General features: G+C 46.4%; 1 protein-coding gene across 1 annotated transcript; it reads left to right on the top strand.

The window, feature by feature from the left end:
- Positions 1-9,873: 9,873 nt before the first annotated feature.
- On the top strand, positions 9,874-17,979 carry LOC101340821 (chymotrypsin like elastase 3B). Its single transcript, XM_004377152.1, has 8 exons — positions 9,874-9,913; positions 11,315-11,400; positions 12,939-13,036; positions 13,155-13,289; positions 14,422-14,558; positions 15,179-15,321; positions 16,218-16,370; positions 17,962-17,979. The coding sequence occupies exons 1-8, from the start codon at positions 9,874-9,876 to the stop codon at positions 17,977-17,979; spliced, it is 810 nt and encodes a 269-aa protein (XP_004377209.1).
- Positions 17,980-25,083: the final 7,104 nt, after the last annotated feature.

The raw sequence follows: 25,083 nt of genomic DNA, 5'->3' as shown, positions 1-25,083 counted from the left end.
AACATCTGCGGCATTTTGTGGCAAAGACCTGTTGTTATTGTTAGGTGCCCTTGAGTAGATTCTGACTCATAGAGACTCCATGTGACAAAGTACTACTGTCCCCATAGGGTTTTCTAGGCTGTAATCTTTACAGGAGCAAATTACCAGGTCTTTCTCCTGAGGAGCAGTTGGGTGGGTTCAAACCACCCACCTGTTGGTTATCAGCTGAATGCTTAACCATTGTGCCACCAGGGCTCCTGCAAAGACCTGTAGCTTCCCCTAATATCCACTCTCCCTTTCTTCCGAGCTAAGAGAATTTTTCATTATGTGCAGGGCTGTGCAGAATAAAAACTACATTTCTCAGCCTCCCTGGAAGCCAGGTGAGACAACTGTGCTAAGTTCTGGCCAATTGCAGAAGAGATGCATGCAAATTCTTGGTTGGGTTGTTAACTGTTCCATTTTATTTTTATTTTTTCCTTTGAATTTTTTGATACGTGTGTTTTCAGTAATGGAAGGCATGCTGAATCAAGGAGCATTTCTGAAATTTTGTTGTGAAATATGGATTTTGATAAATATTATGTGGGGCACATATGTCTCTCTGCACACATCCCCATCTAGATCGTTGACAGGTGCATACAATGTATGCCACCTGAAAATGAGGTAATCACGCAAAACTGGAATCATCGCAACTTGCAAATAACACACCAAAACAAAAAACCCATTGCCCGTTGAGTCGATTCCAACTCAAAGTGACCCTTTAGGACAGAGTAAGACAGAGCAGAACTGTCCCATAGAGTTTCCAAAGCTGTAATCTTTACTGAAGCAGATTGCCACATCTTTTTCCCACAGAGTGGCTGGTGGGTTTGAACCGCCGGCCTTATGTTTCACAGCTGAGTGCTTGTACCACTGCATTACCAGGGCTCAAATAACACACAGGAACCCAGAAATATACTCACAAGGCTTATCATCTGGTAAAAAAGCCAAAGTGACACAAGTTTTGGAAAATCACACCTTCAGGATGCAACACCTAATACAACACCCTTTCAACACACTAATGTGGCACTAATGCCCGTTTCTTCAGTTTCACACAGTTAAACAGGTCCTTGCCTTGCAGCAGCACTCACTATAAGTGGGAAAGCAGTTTACCAAGAAACCTGAGAGGTGGAAAATGTAGGTGGGCAAATGTATATCCATTACCCATGTAAGAAAAAGCATATGCTCTCCCCTTGCTCTTTCTCTGTCTGGAATGTGAATGTGGTGTAGGAGCCACTGCAAGCCATGTGGATGAAGGCACACTCTAGGGGTGCAGGAGCCACAAGATAGAAAGAGACCAGGATCCTGATGATGTCACAGAGTGGAGCCACAAGGCCAGCTTGGATTTTCAAGTTTAAAAAAAACACAAAACCCAATGCCTTCTAGTCCACTCCAACTCAGCAATCTATAGGACAGAGTAGAACTGTCCCATAGGGTTTCCAAGGCTGTAATCTTTACAGGAGGAGCCCTAGTGGTGCAGTAGATAAGCACTTGGCTGCAAACCAAAAGATTGGTGGTTCAAACCCACCAGCTACTCCATGGGAGAAAGATGTGGCAGTCTGCTTCTATGAGGATTTGCAGCCTTGGAAGCACTGTGGGCCAGTTCTACTCTGTTCTGTAGGGTCAGTATGAATCAGAATCGACTCAAAGGCAATTGGAATCTTTAGGGAAACAGACTGCCACATATTTCTCCCAGCAGTTGGTAGGTTCTAGCCTCCAACCTTTTGGTTAACAGCCCAGTGTTTCCCATTGCACCACCAGGGATCCTTACTTTCAAGTTAGAAAGGACTAAACTTCTATCTTATTGTACGTAGTTATTTGGGGTCTCTGTATGCATTCAACCAAACATCCATCATTGTATCAATCAGGGCCCTGAGAGGGAGCAGATGTCAAAATCCCTGCCTCTTGGAGCTTCATTTTATTGTTGTTAGGTGCCTTCGAGTCACTTTCGACTCACAGCGACCCATGTGACAAAGTACAACTGCCCCATAGGGTTTTCTGGGCTGTAATCTTTATAGGAACAGATGGTCAGGTCTTTCTACCATGGAGTTGCTGGGTGGGTTCATACAGCCAACTCTTCAGTTAGCAGCTGAGCACTTAACCATCATGCCACCAGGACTCCTTAGCTTCATTCTAGGGCGTCCATTTATTATAGACCTCAAGGTGTAATTGAGAAATATTTAATAAAAGTGCTGGGAGTTCCTGGGTGGTGCAAATGGTTAATGTGCTCAGCTGCGAACCAAAAGGTTGGAGGTTTGAGGCAGCCCAGAGGCACCTCAGAAGAAAGGCCTGGAGATCTACTTCTGAAAAATCAGCCACTGAAAACTCTATGGAGCACAGTTCTACTCTAACACACATGGCTTGGCTATGAGCTGAGATAGCAGCTGTGGGTGAAGAAGAAGGTCACCTGACAGAAAGCAAGGCCTTCAGTGGAGGGAGGCAGCCACTGCAAACCTGGATCCTGGCAGGGAGGGAGCAAAGGAGTAACTCCCCACCCTCTCTCTTTTGCTGCCCTCCAGTCTCCTGCTGGTGCCTTCCATGCAGGGGAGATTAACCAGTAAGCAATGTACAAGCACTGGCTTACATTAAGCAAGATACATGTGGGTTTACTTACTAATCTGTAGTGAACAGTTCCACATGGGTTTCACCACATGTTCACTACGGATTAGTAAATACGCACAATTAAGCCTGTGTGTACCTTACTTATTGGGTAATCTGGCACTGCTGCCATGGACTGAAGGAGCCCTGTGGATGCTGTCCATCAGGTCAGCCAAGAGGTGCACAGAGCAAGAAGGAGAGCACAGGGAAAGGGCAGATAGAGAATATCCAGCAGACTGAACCAGAATTCCTGCTGCTATACTCCCCCACATAGGTTGTAAGCTCCATGAGGGCAAGGACTTTGTCTTCTACACAGATGGACCCCTGGTGCCTAGAATAGTGCCTGGAACCTAGTAGGTATTTGATAAATGTTTGTTGAATGTGTACATGCCAAGAGGCAGTAGAATAAGAGCAAGGGGGGGGGGGGTGTCACACTTCCAGCCCTTTCTTCACTACCACCACCCACAGCTGGTCTGGGAGCTTCTCCCACACCAACCCTGCTCAACCCCAGGAAGGCATGGCACTGGCTGTGGGAAGAAGGCTGTCCCTCTTGCCTTCTCCAGTGCCATTGCCTCAAAATCCCCTTGGTCCCAGTCAGCTAGGGCAGATCACCTTCCTTGGGGCAGAATTTACCTGCACAGCGTCCCAGCCCTGGTTCCCCTCAGTGGCATCTTTGTGCCATTGTAGGGCAGATGGGATACTTGCCTGATCCTGGGCCTTCTTCTTCATCCCTGAGGCTGGGCTGTCCCATTGGAGAGGAATGGAGCTGATAGTTTGGGAACTAGAAGGCAATGAGGCATCAGAAGTCTAGGACTTAAGACCGCTGGGTGTGATTAATAATGAACAATGATGTTAAAGGCTCTGAGAAATCCTGCAGGAAAAAAAAAATTTGAATTTTGTGTAATCTTGTATTTCCCAATCCCATTTGACCTTTGATTCTTTGTTGAGTACCTGTTGGGCTCTGTTTTTGAAGTTGAGGCCACAACAGAACAAAGCAGACAGAAATCCCTGCCTCTTGGAGCTTCATTCTAGGGGATCCATTTATTACAGAGCATCTGTGAAGATCCTCTAGAATGCTGCTCTTCAGAACCACCATCCAAATGCCTCTGCTGAGCTTTTCCCAGACACACAGAGGGACGATTTCCAGATGTGCCCTGCACGAATCTCAGAGTCACCTGGAGTTTCGGAGTAGCAAGAGTCGAGCATTTGAAGAGTCTTTCAGCTTTATTTATTCATTCATTGCCTCCTTTAGTAAATATTGTTGAACATCTATGTGTGCCGAGTCCCTTTCTAGGCACTGGGGATTCAAAGATGGATAAGATAAAATTTCTGCCTTCATGAAACTTTCCATCTAGTAAGAACTAGAAATAATGAAAAATCCCTGCTAAGAAAATAGTTGCCCAGCTTTGCACTTTCCCATTCTTCCCCTACCTCACCTCTCCAGCTGCCCCACCGTCTGTCTCCTCTCTCTCCTCTCCATTGTTGTTGTTTTTGTTGTTAGCTGCCGTCGTGGTAACCCATGCACAATGGAACAAAATGCTACCCAGTCCTGTGTCATCTCCATGATCAGTTGCAGATTGAACCATTGTGATCCATAGGATTTTCTAAGTAGATTGCCTGGCCTTTCTTCCTAGTCTGTCTTAGTCTGGAAGCTCTGCTGAAACCTGTTCAGCATCATAGGAACATGCAAGCCTCCCCTGAAGGATGATGACTGCGCACGAGGTGTGTTGGCCAGGAATTAAACCCAGGTCTCCTTCATGGAAGGTGAGAATTCTACCGCTGAACCACCACTGCTCTCCTCTCCCTATCTACTTCCTAATTCCCTACACTCTCCCACCTGGCCGCACCTCCACCTCCCACCCAGGGAATGGATTCTTTTGTTTTAGGCTGTGGCCTAAAGTCGACCTGACCCCTGATCTTCCCTGGCCAGCTCCCTCTTTTCAGGAGCTGAGAGGTGGGTCATCTTTAGGGATTTTGTTCAAGCTGCTCCTAGACCAGAAAATTCCCAGATGGGTGAGTGTGCTGGCTGACTCAATCAGCTGCACAGCTTACAGTGTGGAGGAGGCCTTGAAGGCGAGGCAGACTTGGCAGGGACTGTGATGGGGAAATGTCCTCAGGGGTCCATCTCCCCAGGGCCCAAGCAGAGGACCAACGTTGCTGCCAGTCTGTCTGCAGAGCACACCAGAAAGGCTGGGACTTGCTCAAGACCACCTGGGTAAGGGTTGGGGAGGCTTATTGTTTGAAGTTGGGGGAGGGGGAGTGGGGCCTCCCTGCACCCTTGCATTTCCCTCTCCCAGGCCAACTAGTGAAAAACCAGGAGCCTTGGGCAAGTTCCAGCTTTTTCCAGGGTCTTAATGACCTTATCTGTAAGATAGAAGAGGTTGGACTAGATCATCATTCAGGATCTTTCTGTTTCCAACATTTTGCAGTAGAATCTGGGAGTATCCAACCTGCCTCTCCCTCCCTGCAGCCACCTCTTCAGCCCCTCTGTCCCTCCTCCTTCCTCAGCTCGGGGCCTGGGGAATGGCTTTGAGCTTCAAAGCTGAACAAACAAACATGTCTAGGCCCACAGGAAACATGGGGTAAAGGAAGGGCATGGCTATTTTTATCATAGTTTGAAGGATTTTTCACAGCTGCATCTGTTGTGTCCACACTCCCCTGACCCAGGCTATTGGAGTAGCAGACATCACTGTGCGTGTGCTCGGAGGCGGCACTCTCCTGAAAGAAAACCTGCCCAGACAAAGGCTGAAATGCAATCATTAGGGATCCATTTAAAGCAGTTAAGCATTGCCCTTCTCCTATGTTTCCAAACCATGGGAACCCCAAGACAGGCTATACAATGAGTCAGTAACACCCTAGTATGAAGGAGACTGGTAGTTCTTAGACAATTGGGTGCTGAGGAGAGAGAAAGATTGCTCAGGAAAGTCTGAGAAGCCAATTTGCCTTATTCAAGAAACACTTATTGAGCCCTGGGCTGGGAAGCTGTTTCCAACAGCCAGGAAGGATGTGCCAAGGCTTTCCCTTTTCTACAAATTAGCATGAATTAAGTGCATTGATTTAGTGCCAGGCACCACACGTGACATCACAGAGATGATCTTAGGTTTTGTTCTACCTCCAAAATATACCCTGATTCCACCTATCTCTCTCCATTTCTGTCTCCACCACCCCAGGGCAAGTGGTCCCCCCTCACGCCTCATCCAAGTCATCACGATAGCCTCTAGCTGGTTCCCTTCTGTAAAAATGGCACCAACTGTAAAAACGGCAGCACAGCAACATCTAACCTCCTCTAACTTCATGAGGAGGGGAGAATCTTTAGCAGCATCAACAGCCCAAGGCTGATTCCTATGAAGCGGAGATCCGAGATCCGACATGCCTCCTCTCTCCAACCTTTTTACCAATTCTAACACCAGCTATCCCTCCCATGGCACTCTCTACTTCTCTGTTGAGTTCTATAATTCATTGCAATGGCCACACAGAACTCACAGTTAATACTCACGATTATGGAGTTTATTAGGGAAGTAACAGGTTACAATTCAGGATCAGGAACTACTCAGGATACAGTTCTTCGATCAGGACTGCTTCTCAGCCATGCCTACAGGCAGACCTTTCTCTGGCCCTCAGCTCCTTGGCCCCTCTGTCCAGCCTCCGCCCTGCTTGGGCAAGTTTACAAAGCTCTTTAGCTCCACTAATAAGTGCTGAGGACACCTCATTCTACCAGTAAGCCTTGGCCCAAAGGTGCTCAGCTCTCTCTTGCTCTGTGGGTCAGCGATCCTATCTCTACCAAGTGCCCAGAGTCACTCCACTCTGCCAGGAAGCCTCCTGCTCAAAGGCTCTCAGCTCTCTCGCTCTGCGGGTCGTGGGTTGGCACACCCACTGTAACTGCCTTGCTCCATGGGCCAAGAAGCCCACCACACCATCTCACACTGGTCTCCTGGTTATGCTGCCACCGTTTCTCCGCTGCTGCTTCTGGTTGTCTCTTGCTTTCTCGTGTTATAGCTCTCTCTCTCTGTCTTCTGGGTCTAGGAAGTTCTCAGCACAGGGACCCCCGGTCCAAAAGACATACTTTACTCCTGGCTCTTCTTTCTTGGTGATAGTGAGGGCCTCCCTCTGATCTGTGATTGGCTCTCGTTTAAGCCTAGTGGGATGGCAAAACTGACCAATTCCCTCATCAGGGTCCCATACACCTTATTTGCATGGTCCCACCCCCACAAGTGTTCCATGAACCTTATCTGCATTATTAGCAAGCTGTCCAATCCCCTTAGTGGACCACAAGCACCTTATTTGCATAGTCTCACCCAATCATTTTATAAGAGTCACAAGAACATGGCAAGAAAGACCATATAAAAGTGATTCATCACACCACACTCTCGCTCTCACCCATAATCCATTCTCTAAGCAGCACTCAGGGAGATTTTAAAGGTGCAAATGAGACCCCAGCTCCTTCCTCTACTTAACTCTCACCACCCACCCACCCATGGCTTCTCTTTACACCTAGAATAAAGACCCAACTCCTAATTATCTTGATCATAAAAATTTACAGCCTTGAAAACCCTATGGGGTAGTTCTACTCTGTCCTATAGGGTCGTTATGAGTTGAAATCAACTTGAAGGCAACAGGTATGGGGTTTTTTTTGGTTATAAGGCCCTATAGGGTCTGGTCCTCACTCACCTCTCTCTTTTTAAATTTAGATTTCAATAACAGAATTGGATTAAATCATCTTCAATCCATGATACACTCTCATTCTTAGTACAGATGTCATTGGTTCACTTATGGGACACTTTTATTTTTATTTATTTTTTATTGTGGTAAAACATGTCTAACAAAACATTTGCCATTTTAACCATTTTAAAGTGTAAAATTCCCAGTCCTGTGCCATCCTCACCATCATTGTTATGCTTGAGCCCATTGTTTCAGCAACTGTGTCAATCCGTCTCATTGAGGGTCTTCCTCTTTTTTGCTGACCCTAAAGTGCTAATGTAGTTAGCACTTTCAAAACCACATCTAACATAACACAGATAAATCTCAAAAGCATTACGCTAAATGAAAGAAGCCCAGAAACAAAACACACCTATAAGACGCCATGTGTATGAAAATGTAGATTAGGCAAAACTCTAGTGACAGAAAGCAGATCACCAGTTGCCAGGGGCCAGGTGTGAGGGTGGGGCTTGAATACAACCAGGCAGGAGGGAAATTTTTTTAGTGATGCAAATGTTTTATATCATGATTGTGGCAGTGGTTACATGACTATTTATATTTACCAAAACTTGTTGAATTTTACACGTAGAAACCACCCTAACAAAGCTACATTGACAATAATTGATATTGAACCCATCCTGTACCCCCCACACCGGATCTGAGCTGACCATCATCCAGAATCCTATGCTTATCATGCCTTTGTTTCCCTTTTGATATAGTTTTGTCTGTTTGTATTCTTCTAAAAATTGTATTTTAGGATTTCAGTTGTTTGAAATTCTAGGAAAAGGGTATAAGCCGCATTTAAAGGAGCCCTGGTGCCACAATGGTTAATTAAGCACTCGGCTGCTAACAGAAAGGTTGGTGGTTCAAACCTACCCGGGGCTCCATGGGAGAAAGACCTGACAATTTTCTAGGTCACAGCCTAGAAAACCCTACGTAGTTAACATCTTCAGAACTACATCTCTACTCTGTCACATGAGGTCAACTCAACGGCACCTAACAACAACAACAAACTGCATTTAATATTCTGGGACCTACTTTTTTTGCTTAATTTATATTCCTAGGAATTATCCACATTGTTGTATGTCACTGTGATTCATTCTTTTTGACTGCTGAGTAATATTCCACTGTGTGACTATACTACACGTATTCATCCATTCACCTTTGCGGAACTTTGGGTTGTTTTTAGTTTTTGCTACTGAGGACTGAGGATGGGGCTGCCGTGAACATTCTCATGCATGCCTCCGGGGGCACATGTGCCTAGGTGTGGAGCTGCCAGATCACATGTGAATTCAGCTCTAGGAGTCACTAGAGCTGACCCATCTCCCACCACTCTCCACTTTGACCACCATGCTCCAGCCACACTGCATCCTTCTTCTTGAACAAGCCAAGCCCATTCTAGCCTCTAGCCCTTTCCACTTGCGGTCTTCTCTGCCTGGGGTGCTTTTCCTTCAGTGCTTCCCATGGCTTGCTTTTCTCTTATCCCTCAGGACTCAATCAAATACCACCTCCTCAGCCCAAGTGTCACTGTTTCTGGACCCTAATCTAAAATGTTGTTGTTGTTGTTAGCTGCCATCAAGTTGGCCCCCAACTCATGGCAACTCCATGCACAATGGAATGCAACACTGCCTGGTCCTGCGCCATCCCCATGATTGGTTGGGGATTGGATTGTTGTGATCCATAGGGCTTTCATTGGCTGATTTTCCAGAAGTAGATTGCCAGAACTTTCTTCCTAGTCTGTCTTAGTCTGGAAGCTCCACTGAAACCTATTCAACATCATAGCAACACACAAGCCTCCACTGACAGATGGGTGGTGGCTGCACATGAGGTGCATTGGCCAGGAGTTGAACCCTGGTCTCCCACATGAAAGGTGAGAATTTTATCACTGAACCACTACTGCCCCGACCTAAGTTAGTTATCCGCATTCCCACCCCAGTCACCGCACTCCTATGTTTCATAACTTTCATAGCACCCACTGCTGCAATCAGAAATAACCCGTATTGTTGTTGATTTGTCATTGTCTTCCCCACTAGACTCAAGTTCCAGGAGAGCTGGGGCCAGGTGTGCCTTGTTCAAGGTTGTATCCCTAGAGTCTGATTGAAAGTGCTGAATAACTTTTTTTTTCAATTGAGGTAGGTACTAATATTAATCACATACTAGAGACAAGAAATCTGAGGCTCAGAGAAGTTAAGCCAGGTGCTCAAAGTCACAGAGATTGGAAGTGGCAGAGCCAGGATTTGAGCCCAGGTCTAACCACGTTGAAAGCTCACATTCTTGCCTGGAAGAAGCTGGCTTTTTCTAATGTAAACTTTCCTTCCCCTTCCCCTGTTATCAGGTGGCCATTCAATGCCACCTGTGCAACTGCATGCTAAAGAGACCCTGAGTCCCTCCGTTGGCTGTCATTCCTCCACCTACAGTGGGTGGGGGCCATGGCCTTGGACCATGGGAGACCTGGCGTTCCACCACCTGTTCCAGGAAATGGAGCCCAGTAAAGCCCGCTCCACCTGCCTTCTGCCCTATATTAGAGCCCCAGGCTCTGCGTCCCCTTCCATCATCTGGAAATTCACCATGCTGCGGCTGCTAAGTTTCCTTCTGTTTGTGGCCCTTGGTAAGACCCCAGCCTATATCTGTGCTTCTTGACCTGTGTGGGGCCAAGAGCCCTTGAAATCTGCCACCCACCCTGGGCCCCATTGCACCTAACACCTGGTTACATAGGAGGGGTCTCAGCTTGTGCCTGGGGCAAGATTATGGGGACTCTCAGCCTGGCACTGGAGCGGAAGAATGGAGGGGAACCATGGATGGACTGGCTCAGGAGAAAGAATGGGAGCATCAAAGGGCCGTGGTGGAAGTCCTCAGTGGGGGCAGTAAACAAAGTTTAATGGTTACGAGTGTGGGCTCTGTGGTTAGATTGCTTGGGTTGAAATTTCTGCTCCGATGCTTAATACCCAACTCTTCTCTCACACTTCCATCCGGCTCCATATCCTGGGGTCTAGCCTTTTCCTGGCTTCTCTGCCATACTATGTTATAGCTCAGGGTCACCTCCTCCAAGCAGCCTTCCTTGACTGATGATTATGGCAACAAATAATGTTCATTGAGTGCTTACTAGGCACAGTGCTAAGTGTTTTTCTTGTATTATCGTTTATTATCTTATATAATACTCGTAACAGCCCCCATGAGGTCAGTACTATGATTATCCCCCTTTTACAGATGGGAAAACTGAAAGTGACCCTCAGAGAGGTAAAGTAGCTCATCCTAGAATGAGGGGCTGTCTTACTTATCTGCTATAACGAAATACCACAAGTGAATGGCTTTAACAAACAAATTTATTTTCTCACAGTTTAGGAAGCTAGAAGTCTGAATTCTGGGTATCAGCTCTAGGGGAAGATTTTCTCTCTCTGCTGGCTCTTGAGGAGGGTCCATGTCTCTTTGAGCTTCTGCACCTGGGTGATCTTGATGTGGCTTGGTATCTCTCTTCTCCCATCTCTGCTTGTTCCTTTTATCTCTTGTAAGAGATTGACTCAAAACACATTACATTAATCCTGCCTTATTAACGTAACAAAAAACTCATTCCCAAATGGGATTATAACCACTGCCATAGAAGTTAGAATTTACAACACATAGTTTTTGGGGCCACAATTCATCTATAACAGAGACAGAGCTGTACTTTGAACCCAGGCAGTCTGACTCCAAAGCCTCTACTCTTTATGACAATAGCTATCATTTCTCAATAGCTCATGGGGCACCAGACACTGTTCTCAGTGTATCAGCTCCTTCAACCCTCCCGTTGAAGGAGGCCACATTTTTATCTCCAACCCTGGACCCCTGGCACTCTGAAAACCCCTGCTTTGCTCTGCTCACGGTTCAGATGTGGCCACTGAAGTCCAGAATGGGGAACGGGCTTGCACAGAATCACACAGCCAGTTTGTGGCACAGCTAGGACTAGGACTCAGGCCTCCTTTTTTCTTTTGGGGGTTCCCTGGATAACTGACACCTCCACTCTCCTCTCCAGCCTCGGGCTGTGGCAGACCAATCTACAACCCTTTCGTTCGCGTGGTCAATGGCGAGGACGCGGTGCCCTACAGCTGGCCCTGGCAGGTAAGAGCAACACCAGCTGCCGTAATTTCCACCACGGGCGCTGGACCCAATCTCTGATTGAGAAGCATCCAGTCTTCACCTACTGCTTCCCTTCCAATTCCCACTTCAGCTTCCAGAGGCAAGGAAATCTTTAGACAAGCTATTTCATATGGAGTTTTGCCCATTCAATCTACAACCTTCACTGAGCTGTTTGCATTTTAAATGTGGAATCTGGGGGGAGAGCAACGTTTAACTCAAGGGGTTGTCACACTGATGGAGGAATTTCAGGCACTGTCTTTAGGGAAAGAGATTTTGAGGCACCCATTTCTGGAGTTCTCAAATTATACAACAGGGCTGTAAAGTCTGACGGCAATAAGGTGGGTGAGGAGCTTTAGAGACCAGAGGAGGGAAGTCCAAGGAGCCCTGGTGACACAATGGTCAAGCACTCAGCTGCTAATCGAAAGGTTGGGGGTTCGAACTCACCAGCGGCTCAGACCCACCAGTGGCTCCACAGGAAAAAAGACCTGGTGATCTGCTCCCGTAAAGGTTATAGCCTAGGAAACCCTATGGGGCAGTTCTACTCTGTCCTATAGGGTCCCTGTGAGTTGAAATCAACTCGACAGCACACAACAATAACAACGGAGGGAGGCCAGAGGGGTAAGACTTGACGCACTGTTCAGTACAGTTGCCACGAGACACATGTGGCTATTTAAATTTAAAATAATTAAAATTAAATCACGTTAAAAATTCAGTTCCTCACTTGTACTCACCACACTTCAAATTCTCAATAGCCACGTGTGGCTGGTGGCGACCATATCAGATAGCACAGGTATAGAACATCGCCATCATCACAGAAAGTCCCACTGGACAGCACTAGTCTAGAGCAGGGGTCAGCAAACCTTTTCTGTAAAGGGCCAGAATGTGCAAATATTTTCAGTTTTGTGGGCCATGGGATCTCTATTGCAACAATTCAACTAAGGCATTATAGTGCAAAAGCAGCCACAGACAATGCATAAATGTATGAGTGTGGTTATGTTCCAATAAATCTTTATGCACAAAAACAGACCATGGGCTAGATTTGACCCATGAGCTAGAGTTTGCTGACTCTTGATCTACAGGCAACTTTTAAAAATCGGAATGTGTAGGAAATCGGGAGTGAAGCACAGGACTTGGGAAGATTGTACTTTAGAGGGCCCAAGAGGCCTTTAAAGATCTGGGGTTCAGAAGAACAGGGGGCCAGATGAAAAGAGGGCCTTACAGAACTCTCGAGAGACAGAACGTTTGAGGATGCCCAAGGGTATAGAGAATGCTGGGGTTCCCAGAAAGGTCACAGGGCCTAAGGAGGCCTTGGATAGTCAGAGTGTGATCCCAATGGAAAAGTGACAGGGCCACCATGAGCAGTTGTGCAGGTTGGGCACTGCACATTTCTAGAGGGTGCCACTCTTTTCTGTGTGAATGGCACTCCCTAGAGTTGTGCAGTATACAACCTACACAGCCATTGATGGCAGTCCACACTGTGGGGTCCAGACCACTCAGGGCTCTACTTCTCCGGCCACCAGGTCTCCCTGCAGTATGAGAAGAATGGGGCCTTCCATCACACCTGCGGAGGCAGCCTTATTGACCCGGACTGGGTCATCACTGCAGGCCACTGCATCTCGTGAGTTCTCTCACCTGCCCCTGTCCCTGCGTGAGACCCAGGCATGATGGGGCAGGGGGTAACTAGGGGAGGGAAGAGAGGCTGGTCAGGCTCAGACTGACCCCACCTCCACTGGCAGGAGATCCCTGACCTACCGGGTGGTGTTGGGTGAGTATGACCGAGCTGAGGAGGAAGGCCCCGAGCAGGTGATCCCCATCATCCCAGAAGACATCTTTGTGCACCCACTCTGGAACTCCAGCTGTGTGGCCTGTGGGTGAGTGAATCCTTAGGCCTGAGACCCAAGGCCTCCTCTACTTGTCCCTCTGAAACCCAGAGCCAATTCTGGGGGGACTCCCAGAAACAGTGCAGCTAAGTCCAACAGCTCATGCCCAGGTCTCACACACTGAGCATTGGAAAGATTAGAGTCTTAAGGACCATCCATGCCAAACCTGTCTCCCTACACAGGGGACAGCAGGACTCAGAGAGGGGCAGGGACTCCTACAACGCCGCTTGGCTTTCCCTCCCTCCTCCCATGCCAAATCCAAGGGTTCTTCCATTCAACAGACATTTCTTCAGTGCATCCTGGTTTCTCAATACCATGGGCAAAGGCGGAGCACTGGACTGAGAGTCAGGCTCCGGCACTGCCTTGCTGTGTGGCTGGGTCAAATCGCTGCACTTCTCTAGGCCTCAGTTTTACCGTCTGTCAAAGGGTGACCATGCAGCTGGGCTTCCTGGGTGGTTATAAAGGTCAAAGAGACAATCCCGAGTGAGAATGCTAAAGCCGGGCTGTGGAGCCCCCACAAATGTATGCAAAATTGTGTGTCTGTGTGGTTCAGCATTTTTCTGATGAGAGGGTCAGAGAAGGGTGCAGAAGCCCCCAAAGTGCAACGCAGGAGTGAGGGGCTACAAGCACTGAGAGCCCGAGCCATTCTCACTGGGCTCCTAGGGTAAGTGGAGAGAAAAACAGAACCCAGGTGCAATGACCTGAGTGACAAGCAGGAGAATGAAGACTTAGCGCAGTGGTTCTCAGAGCATGCTCCCCGGCCAGCAGCATCAGCATCCCCAGGGAACTTGCCAGAAATCTGTGGGCCTCAGCCCAGAATCACTGAATCAGAATCTCTGGGGTGGGGCCCAGCCACCTGTACTAAAGCCCTCCAGGTGATTCTGATGCAGGTAAAGTGTGAGAACCGAGAGGCTGAGGACGACTATGAAGGTCAAGGGTTGGTGTGGGTGGACTCGCCAGGAGGGTTTCCGAAGGTTGCTCAGCCTTGAAAAGGGATAGGGTTTGGTGGGAAAAGGAGCGAAGGGGGCTTCCCAGGGGTGAGTGTGGCTGGAGCAAAGGCTGGAGGTGGGATTGGGTCTGGTGGGAGGACCAGGCACCCTGTGACTCTTCTCTCCTCCCCCAGCAATGACATTGCCCTCATCAAGCTGTCACGCAGCGCCCAGCTAGGAGACACAGTCCAGCCTGCCTGCCTGCCTCCTGCTGGCTACATCCTGCCCAACGAAGCGCCATGCTACATCAGCGGCTGGGGCCGCCTCTATAGTACATGCTGACCCCCCTAGCCAGTCACAGAGACAGCGGGCAGGGAGACAGGGCCTGGGGCTGGGGGCTGGGGGCAAGCACAGGACCAGTCCTTGCACTTTTCTCCCATTCTTCCCCCAGCTGCAGCCTCCTCCACCTTCTCCTCCTCCCCTCCTCCCCATCATGTTCAGTGGAACATTTGTTAGTGTTTCCTGTCTGCTGGGAGTCCCTGGGTGGTGCAAATGGTTAAGTGCTCGACTGCTAGCGCCAGAGGAGCCTTGGAAGACAGGCCTGCAATCTGCTTCTGAAAGGTCACAGCTTTGAAAACCCTATGGAGCAGTTCTACTCTGACACATATGGGGTCACTACAGGTCAGAATCGACTCGACGGCAACTACCAACAACAACCGCCTGTGTGCCAGGCCATGTGGTCTCTATTGCAACCTCTGGGTGCTGGGGATGTTATGATGGGTGAAGCAGACAGGCCCATATAACCTGGTGGGAAGTGCATCACCATTAGGCCAAAGGAGCTGCCTGCCTTGGGACCATGCCACAACTCAGGGCTCCCAGGCCCTGACCTCCAGCCCCAACCCAAGCCCTGCACCCCGACGGCCCCCTACTTAGTGCTCCCTATCCCCATAGCTGGTGGACCACTCCCAGACATGCTGCAGCAGGCCCTGCTGCCTGTGGTGGACTATGAGCACTGCTCCAGGAGGGACTGGTGGGGCTCGGTCGTGAAGAAGACCATGGTGTGTGCTGGCGGGGACATCCTCTCTGGCTGCAATGTGAGTCAGCTCTTCCTAGCCCAGGTGGTGCTGGGGTACGGCCACATAACAGGGTAGCCAAGGCCCTGGGGTACCTCTGCCATCTGCCAGAAACCAGAGGTGGAATCTTGACTGCTTGCCCTATTCAGCTTCTAGACCAGATAGGACTTGCAGGAAGTTGGCATAGGCCAGGGACAGTGCCCTGGCCTGGGAGTCAAAAGCCCTGGTCTCAGGAGCTCATTGTCTCTCTCAGCTTGAACACTGACTGGACTAGGGGCAAGTCACTGTCCCTTCTCAGTCCTGAGACTTCCCCATCAGCACAGTAAGGGGTCCTGACACCAGACTCTGAAGTCATCTTCAGCTTTGTGGTTTTGAAGTTACAATTAAACATTAAGAATACTCTCATTGTATTATAAATAAGCATGAACAATAAGGAGCCCTGGTGGTGCAGTGGTTAAGCACTTGGCTGCTAAGTAGAAGGATGGCGGTTCTAACCCACCAGCCACTCCAAGGGAGGAAGATGTGGCAGTCCACTTCCGTTAAGATTTACAGCCTTGTCTATGAATTCTACCCTGTCCTGTAGGGTCGCTATGAGTCGGAATTGACTCGACAGCAACTGGTTTTTCGGTTCTATGAACAAAAATATGAATAAGTAATTGCGGTATTAATAAGAGCAACTACCGTTTATCAAGTGCTTCCTCTCTACTAGGCGTTCTGCTAAGGTCCTACATCTGTCGTCTCATTTCATTCTCACAAGATCCTGTTAGACAAACATTGTTGTTTCCCATCACAAACGAGCAAACTGAGGCTCCAAGAAATCAAGTAATACAGAGATTTCTCGAAATCCCCAGAGTTGGGAACCAGTTCCTCAAACCTCAGACCTGACTTCGCCCCTTACCTCTGTCTGACCATTTTAGGGTGACTCCGGAGGGCCCCTCAGCTGCCCTGCCGCAGATGGCAGCTGGCAGGTCCATGGTGTGACCAGCTTCGTTTCTTCTTTGGGCTGCAACACCGTCAAGAAGCCCACGGTGTTCACCCGAGTGTCAGCCTTCGAGGACTGGATCAAGGAGGTGAGGAGATGGATGAGCGGGAGGGCTTTGGCCACAGGCTCTTCCATGAGGTGCTGGGGCAATGGGTGAGGGACAGCAGATCCTTCGGAGGGGCAGAAAGGATCCTGGAAGGTCAGTGGTGGAGGGGCCCCTGGGTTTGGGGCTGTTTTCTGCTGCAACGCGGCCCACTGGACCTTGATGAAGGAACCCCGGTGGTGCAGTGGTTAAGCACTCGGCTGCTAACTGGAAAGTCAGCAATTTGGACCCACTAGCTGCTCTGAGGGAGAAAAGACCTGACAATCTGCTCCCATAAATATTTCAGCCTAGGAAACCCTATGGACAATTCTACTCGGTCCTATAGGGTCACTGTGAGTTGGAATCCACTCGACAGCGGTGGGTTTGGAGCTTGATGGCTTCTGGGTGGAGCTTTGAGCTACTGCTGAACTTCCCCCTTCCTTTTTTCAATGATTATTTGTGAAGTGCCTCCCCTGGCCTGGGTCCTTTATTGGCATGGAGGGTAGACAGAAGTGTCAGTCAAAGCACAAGCAATAAGAATGAAGTGTGGTGAGCGCCGTGATGGGGGAAGCAGCCAGCAGCGAGAGTACAGGCCTCGTCTGGAGATGGTGGCCAGGGAGGATTCATATTGTTCATGATAAAAGTAATAGTCCCCATTCATACCAAACCCAAACCAAATCCGTTGCTGTCAAGTCGATTCCAACTCATAGCGACCCTATTAGACAGAGTAGAACTGCCCCATAGGGTTTCCAAGGAGCAGCTGGTGGATTCGAACTGCCGATCTTTTGGTTAGCAGCCAAGCTCCTAATCACTGAACCACAAGGACTCTGGTCCCCATTTATAGACATTTAAATATATGCCAGGCACTGTGATGAACACCTTGGTTAATAGTTTAATCTAATCAAGAACCCCCATGAGCTGCTGTGTATATTTTCAACAAAACTGAAACCAAACCTGTTGCTGTCAAGTTCATCCCGACTCACAGCGACCCTACAGGACAGGGGAGAACTGCTCCATAGGGTTTCCAAGAAGCGGCTGGTGGATTTGAACTGCTGACCTTTTGGTTAGCAGCCAAGTTCTTAACCACTGCACCATCAGGGCTCCATATTTTCAACAACAACAAATAAAATAAATTATTAAAAAAAAAAACCATGTAGTTCACCTAACCAAAACTGTATTGGACCAAAGGGAAGACATGAAAGCTAGTGGCTTCTAATAAGCTCCTTTTTGCTCTTGTTTCTCTATAAACTTGTATGTAGTAGTAACTTTCTGATAGCCAAAATGGACATTTTCATGACGAGAAATTCACTTATTAATAATATTTTGAAAAAAAAACAAAAACCCTAGGAAAGGGGTTTCCTAATTCTGGCAATAAAGTGAAACATTTCACATGTTATTCAGTCTAAAAAAAAAAAAAGAACCCCCATGAGGTAAGTATTATTATTAGCCTCATTTTACAGGTGAGGAAACTGAGGCTCAGCGAGGTCAAGTCACTCTCCCAGCATCACATAGCTAATAAATAGTATGGCTGGGAGTTGAACCCAGTTCCATCTGGCTCCTCACTAAACTCTTCTGCTTTTCTTCACCTGTCTTTCAGACCATAGCAAGCCACTAGAACCAAGACCTGGCTGGCAGTGCTGATTCACGCCCTTCCAAAAGAATAAAAATCTCTCAGAAAGTCCCCTCTTGTGCCTTTCTTCCTTCTTTGCCTCACCTCTTCCCCTCTGGCCCATTCCTAAAATCCTAGATCTGATATGCAGACATTAGACTTGATGAACGCGGCCGTTTGAAGATGAGAAAAAAAAAAATGAGTCTAGAGAGAGCAAGAGAGTTGCTATAGGGTGACCAACCATCTCGGTTTGCCTAGGACTCGGGGAGGTTCCCAAGAGGCAGAATTTTCAGGGCAGAAATTGGGAAAGTCCCCCGTGAACCAGGACAAGTTGGTCACCCTACCTTAGAGTCACACATAAATCAGTTGCTTTTCAATACAGGCATAAAAACATGGTAGAATCTGCAAAAAAAAAACTAACCTGGCCATCCTCTCAGGAGGCTCATCGTGGAGTGGGAAGGACCATGCATTTTTGGCTTCTGGTAACGGACTGGAGAAGGAGGTTGTGGTCATTCAGTCATTCAGCAAACATTTCTTGCTCCATAGGAGGGTTCAGAGGGGGAAGAAGATGTGCTCTGAAGTGGCTCGTTATTTAGAGAGGAAATGAGCCTATCAGAGTCATGCATTAAACATTTAGTAGGCACTTGCTTTGTGGCAGGTTCAGGGTGGGGAGCACAAAAGTGAGTATAATGGATTGAATTTTGTCCCCCCAAAATATGTGTTCTAAATCGTAACCCCTATACTGTGGTTATAATCCATTTGGGGAATGGGTTTTTGTTATGTTAATTAGACAGTATGAGTGTAGGATGTGTCTTTAGCGGGGCTTCAGACCAGTTCATTTCGGCTTGACTCCCTGCTGAGAATTTGTATTTCCACCGCAGATATACTGAATCAGAATCTCCTTTTTTTTTGCATCTACGGTTTAACGAGATCTCCAAGTGATTTTTATGGATCCCCTGGGGAATCTCATTAAAATGTAGATTCTGATTCAGTATATCTGAGGTGGAAATGCAAATTCTCAGCAAAGGGTTGAGCCGAAACACACTGGTTCAAAGCTCTGGTCTTGAGTCAATCTCTTTTGAGATATAAAAGAGATTAAACAACTTGAGAAACTATTCTGCAAACCTTCGTCTAAGGTACAAAAAAAAAAAAGAATTATCTATATGAGATCAACTGACAACAGCAGCTCAAAAGGCTTGATGGGAAGCCTGGGGGCAGTGAGTTGAGGATAATAGTGATGGAATAATTTGGAAAAGGATAGTGTGAATAGCAGCACAACCGAAAGACTGTAATCGGTGTCACTGAATTGTACACGTAGAAACTTTTGAAATGGTCTTACTTCGGCTATGTATATTTTCACTAAAAAAAGTGTCCTCCAAGTTCGAGAAGGGAGAGTGTTGACATGTCGTGGGGTTGTTAACCAATGTCATAAAACAGTATGTGTACTGACTGTTTAACGAGAAACGATTTATTCTATAAACCTTCGTCTAAAGTACAATTAAAAAAATTTTTAAAAAAAGAGATTAAACAACTAAGAGAGCAAGCAGAGATGAGGGAAGAGAGATGCCAAGCCACATGAAGATTACTCAGGAGCAGAAGCTCAAAGAGACAAGGACCTTCCCTACGAACTGACAGAGAGAGAAAGCCTTCCCCTAGAGGAGGCACCCTGAATTCAGACTTCTAGCCTCCTGGACTATGAAAAAATAAATTTCTGTTTGTTAAAGCCACTCATTTGTGGTATTTCTGTTATAGAAGCACTAGATAACTAAGACAGTGAGTAAGATACTGGTCTTGCCCTCAGCGAGAGCCCCTTCTGCAGGCAAGAGCAGACTCATACACAGATGCACATGCAATGTTACATACCAGGTCGGAGCCCAGGGAATTGTTGTTGAGGTGAAAAAGACCAGTGCCAGGCAGACAAACATATCATAAAAACAACTGACATGGCCCCAGCAAAGACACACACGCAATATATATATTTATTTTAATTTTTTTATTGTTATAAATATATATATAACATTATATATAAGAAATTATATAACAATTTAACTTTTTCACACGTACAATTTAGCGACCTCAATTACATTAATCATGTTGTGCAACTGTCACCAATATCCATTGCCAAATTTCCATCACCATAAACAGAAACTCACTACTTCCTAAACAATGACTCCTCCTTTCCCCCCTCCCTCTCTCTCCTGGTAACCACCACCAAACATTGGTCTCTATACGTTCTCCTATGCTGGCTATTTCATGTGAGTGAGATCATACAGTATCCGTTGTTTTGTGATTGACTTACTTCACTCAACATAATGTTTTCAAGGTTCATCCATGTTGTCGCATGTATCAAGACTTCATTTCTCTTTATGGCTAAGTAATATTCCACTGTATGTATTTACCACATTTTTTTTTAATCCATCCATCTGTTGATGGACATTTGGGTTCTTTCCACTTTTGGCAATTGTGAATAGTGCTGCAATGAACAATTGGTGTTGTCAAAAACCTAAATGCACAGAGAAACACCAAAATTAGTGTAACAGAATATATTTATTGTGAGTAGATATGATTCGAATCAAGCAGTGTTAACCTAAATGTGTTGGGAAGGTGCTCCTAAGAGGGGACAGTAAAAGCGGGTTATGTAGGTCGTTGTTATGTTAATTTCTAAGGAGATAGCATAAAGCACAGTGCAGGGTTTCGGAGTCTGTAGGTTAAAGAGTCACCAAGGACATGTCATCCATCCTAAAACATAGCCTCTAGTCAGACCCTGGAGTTCCTGCTTCTCGAAGCTGGCTGCACATAGATAATTTTCCAAAAGAACCCAATGCCTAAGGCAAAACAATCTCAGCTAAACTGCTTACTAGGCTATTGATTGACTTGAAGGTGACTCCAGGCTCAAAGTTCCTTAAAGGCTCAAGGTTCAAAAGGACACCTAAGGGCAAATGGCCTGTGTGGGTCACCCTAATTTCATGAACCCAGAAATCTGGGTTCCAGGAGAATAAAAACGGTTTTGTCAGTGTACATGTGTCTGCGGCACTGCTTTCATATCTCTTGGGTATATATTGTCCCATTGCATCCTTCCTTTGAAAATTATATTTTCAGTTTTGAAAAGTTTAAAAGATACAACATGGAGAATAATATAGCAAAACTGTCCCTCCGGAATGAACAAACTTCACATTTTTGCTTCATATTTTCAAAAATAATACTTGCAGCTCATGTGGAGGTCCCTTTGTACTCCTCCTAGAGGTCATCACTATCATAGGTTTGGGACTGTCCTTCTGAGCACATACTAGGATAGCTCTTGCCTGCCCCATGAAGTTGGGTTGGGCCATGTGGCTTGCTTTGGCCAAGGTGAAACTTTGAGAGACAGGGCAATTTTCCCAGCTCTTTTCCCTCTGCCATGACAACTGGTGACTGCTGGTCAGCCTGGTCCCAGAGTGGAAGACATGGAGCAGAGCCTTAGCTGATCTCTGATGACATGCAGCACAAAAACTTTGTTCTTATAAAAAAAACAGTTGCTGTTGATTCTGACTCATGGCGATCCTGTGTGCGTCAGAGTAGAACTGTGCTCCATAGGACTTTCAATGGCTGATTTTTTGGAAATAGATCGCCAGGGCTTTCTTCTGAAGCACCTCTTGAACCTCCAATCTTTTAAGCACATTAACCGTTTATGCCACCCAGGGAATCCTTGTTATAAGCCACTAAGATTTTGGGTGTTTATTACAGTGGTATGGACCTAACCTACCTGATTGGTAAAATGAGTTAGGTGTTTATTCTTCTACTCCATGCTTTTATATTTTTACCACATATACTAATATCCACGGAGCCCTGGTGGCGCAGTGGTTAAGAGCTCCGCAGCTAGCCAAAAGATTGGTAGTTCGAATCCACCAGCTGCTCCTTGGAAACCCAATGGGGCAGTTCTACTTTGTCCTATAGGGTCACTATGAGAGAGAATTGACTCGACGGCAAGGGGTTTATACTAATATCTGTAAACAATGTATTGCATTGTTCGATTTTTAAAAATACATGCATGGCATCATGCTGTATATATTGTTCTGCAACTTGCTTCTTTGACTCCATATTATGTTTTTAAGGTCCATCCATGCTGATTTATATATCTCTACTTTGTTGCTGTTAATTTTGTAGCAAATCCCCTTGCATAACACTAGCTATTTATCTGCTTTCCCCTGCTGATGGACATTTGGAGCAGTGCCAATTTTTTTGTGATTACAAACAGTGCTTCAATGAACGTCCTTGGACATTATCTCCAGGTGTGCATGTTGGGGAGTTTCTTTGGAGTAAATTCCAAGAAATTGAATTGCTGAGTGGGAGGGTGTGTTCATTTCTAACTTTACCAATGGCCAAATTGCTCTCCAAAGTATATCTACAATACTTCTTAAAATTCCTTTTTCTTCTTTTTCCATCCACTGCCCCCACACATTACAACTGCCCTGAATTTTTCTCCTAAAACCACTCCTGCACCCCAGCCCTCCTCCAGAAAAATCTCCTCTAGCCCTCACTCCCACTCCAGACGCTTATAAAAGCCCAAGAACTGGTCTGGCAAGGCCGGCTGCAGGTGGGAACAAGGAAGAGACTGACTCAAGCACAGCAGAGATGGTGGGGGAGGACAGGAGAAAATTCTAAAACTATATTTTTATTGAGTCAGACAGACAATGCAAGCTGACACATGCAACTGTCATGAGTTCCCGAGGCACAGCAAGGTTACAAAGGCTGAGTGTCGACTTCCTCCCCATGGGTCAGGGAAGGGCCCTCAGATAATATTCCGAAACAGTTTCAGGATAAAGGGCAGTCAGACGTGTGAAATCCCACCCTACGGCTGGGCAGTGGGCCCTCAGAGGCTCTCCATCCTGTCTCAGGGAGTGGCTGGAAACTGCTATGATCCCTTTCTCACCACTAAGAGGCAGCAGAGAGGCAGGAAATCTTGCCTAAAAGTGCCAACAATTCAATAAAAAATTCCATTTTATTCTTCGATTTTTTAAATCTACAAGTCTCAACAATTTCAGTCTTTTAAAAATCAGTCAATAATTTAATTTTTTGAGTAGTGATGAGAGTGTCAATGCCAACAATTTTTTGTTTTGTTTTGTGTTTTTAATCATAAAGGACCAGCCATCCACTTTTTAAAAAAACACAAAGTCAGTAATTCAATTCCCTTTAAAAAACGATAAAGGATCAGTGTTGCAATGTTCTCTTTTTAATCATACGGTATCGACAATTGAGTTCTGATTTTTCAAGTGTTAATAATTCATTTTTTAAATCTTAAAAGAGTGAGGAATTTCATTCTCTTTTCCTTTTTCCAGAATGTTAATATTGATCACATTTTAGAAACTTCCACTTTGGGAAACAGATTTTTAAAAACCAAGCACATTCCCACGTCTCTCACACAACTGCTGTATCACTGATATGCTTTCTTCCACTTCTTTCTCTTTGCATTTAGAAAACCTATCAGCAATTGAGGGCAGTGGTGGTTCAGTGACAGAATTCTGTGCTTCCATGAGGGAGAACCAGGTTCGAATCCCAGCCAATGCACCTAAAGCACAGCCATCACCTGTCTGTCATTTGAAGCTTTCATGTTGCTATGATGCTGAACAAGTTTCAGCAGAGCTTCCAGACTAAGACAGACTAGGAAGAAAGGCCTGGTGATCTACTTCCAAAACATCAGACAATGAAAACTGTACGGATCACAACAGTCCAATCCCATTGTGCGTGGTGTCACCATGAGTTGGGGGCCAACTTGATGGCAGCTAACAAAAACAATTAGATTTAATGGTCACTGACCAAGCACCTAGTAGCATGCTGTGCCAGGCATGAGGCAGAGAAAGATGACCCAAACTCAGGCCAGGCACTCACGGAGCCTGTACTCCAGCTGGGAAGCCAAGGAGTGCACACTAGTAGTGATCTTGTGAGGCTAACTTGGCTCTGTGTTCTAACGGAGGTCAAGTGATGTGATGCCTAGGGAGCCGAGGTCACATCACATTGGAATGGGAAGTTCACGATGGTCCTCAGATCAAGATGATGGAGGCATCAAGGGATGCCTACCAGATGTGAATGTCAAACCTTCTTCTGTTGATTAACACCAGAATATAATGCTGACCAACCTTGTTCTCTAAAATCAGAGACGGCCAGAAACTTTGCTGTTTGCAATCATGTCAGTGAGAACAGAGCAGCCCACTCTTGCCTCATGGGTCTGAGCCAGATTTGACACAGAGAAACAACCTGTATTTCCAACCCAGGTGCAGAGCTTCAGAAAAGTTTTTTGGATGCAACAGTCCATAATTATCTTAAATATTATGTCCAAGGAAACAGGCCCCTGAATTCACTTCTCAGCCCAAGCCAGATTTTAACCCCTTTGTACACAGCCCAGTTTGCTTTGAGCCTATCAAAACACTTCATTTCAATTTCACCTAAATTCCACCTTTCCCCCAAATCCTACGATAATCCTGTTTCTTCCTTTGCTTGATGAGGCACCCCATGGGTCCTCCAGTGTGCTTTCTCTTCTTATGCATCAAGTTAATAAACCTAACTTAGCCAAACTGTAGGTGTGTCGCCTGGTAGTCTTTACCAGATTGACTTTAACTCAAAACTCAAGTCTTTTCTGTCCATTCATTAATTCACTAATTTCACCCAGCATTGCCTAGGTTTTGTTTTAGGCACTGAGGACATGGTGGTGACAGGACAGACAAGGTCCTGGCCTTGTGGACCCTGCTACTAATGGATGAGATAGCAAATAAACAGGTAATCACAAAAGTGGGGTAACAGGCTAGAAAGGGACTGGATGAGCACCTTTAAGATGGGGGGAAGGGACAGGGAAGCTGGCTCTGGAGAGCTGACATTTGAGCTGGAACCTGGATTTACAGATGTCAAGAAAGAGCACTGCAAGCAGAGAACAGCAAAAGCAGTCAAAGTGAGTTTGCTGTGTTTGCAAAATAACAAGGCCAGTGTGGCTTCTATATATCTATCTGTCATGGTTTGAATTATGTCCCCCGCAAAAATGTGTGTATCAATTTGGCTGGGCCATGATTCCCAGAATTGTGTGGTTGGCCTCCATTTTGTGATTGTAATTTTATGTTAAAGAGGATTAGGGTGGGATTGTAA

The sequence above is a fragment of the Trichechus manatus genome, unplaced genomic scaffold (assembly GCF_000243295.1).
Source record: "Trichechus manatus latirostris isolate Lorelei unplaced genomic scaffold, TriManLat1.0 scaffold00048, whole genome shotgun sequence".
Lineage (NCBI taxonomy): Eukaryota > Metazoa > Chordata > Mammalia > Sirenia > Trichechidae > Trichechus > Trichechus manatus.
The sequence above is the reverse complement of the archived record's forward strand: the minus strand, read 5'-3'. Positions and strand labels throughout refer to the sequence as shown.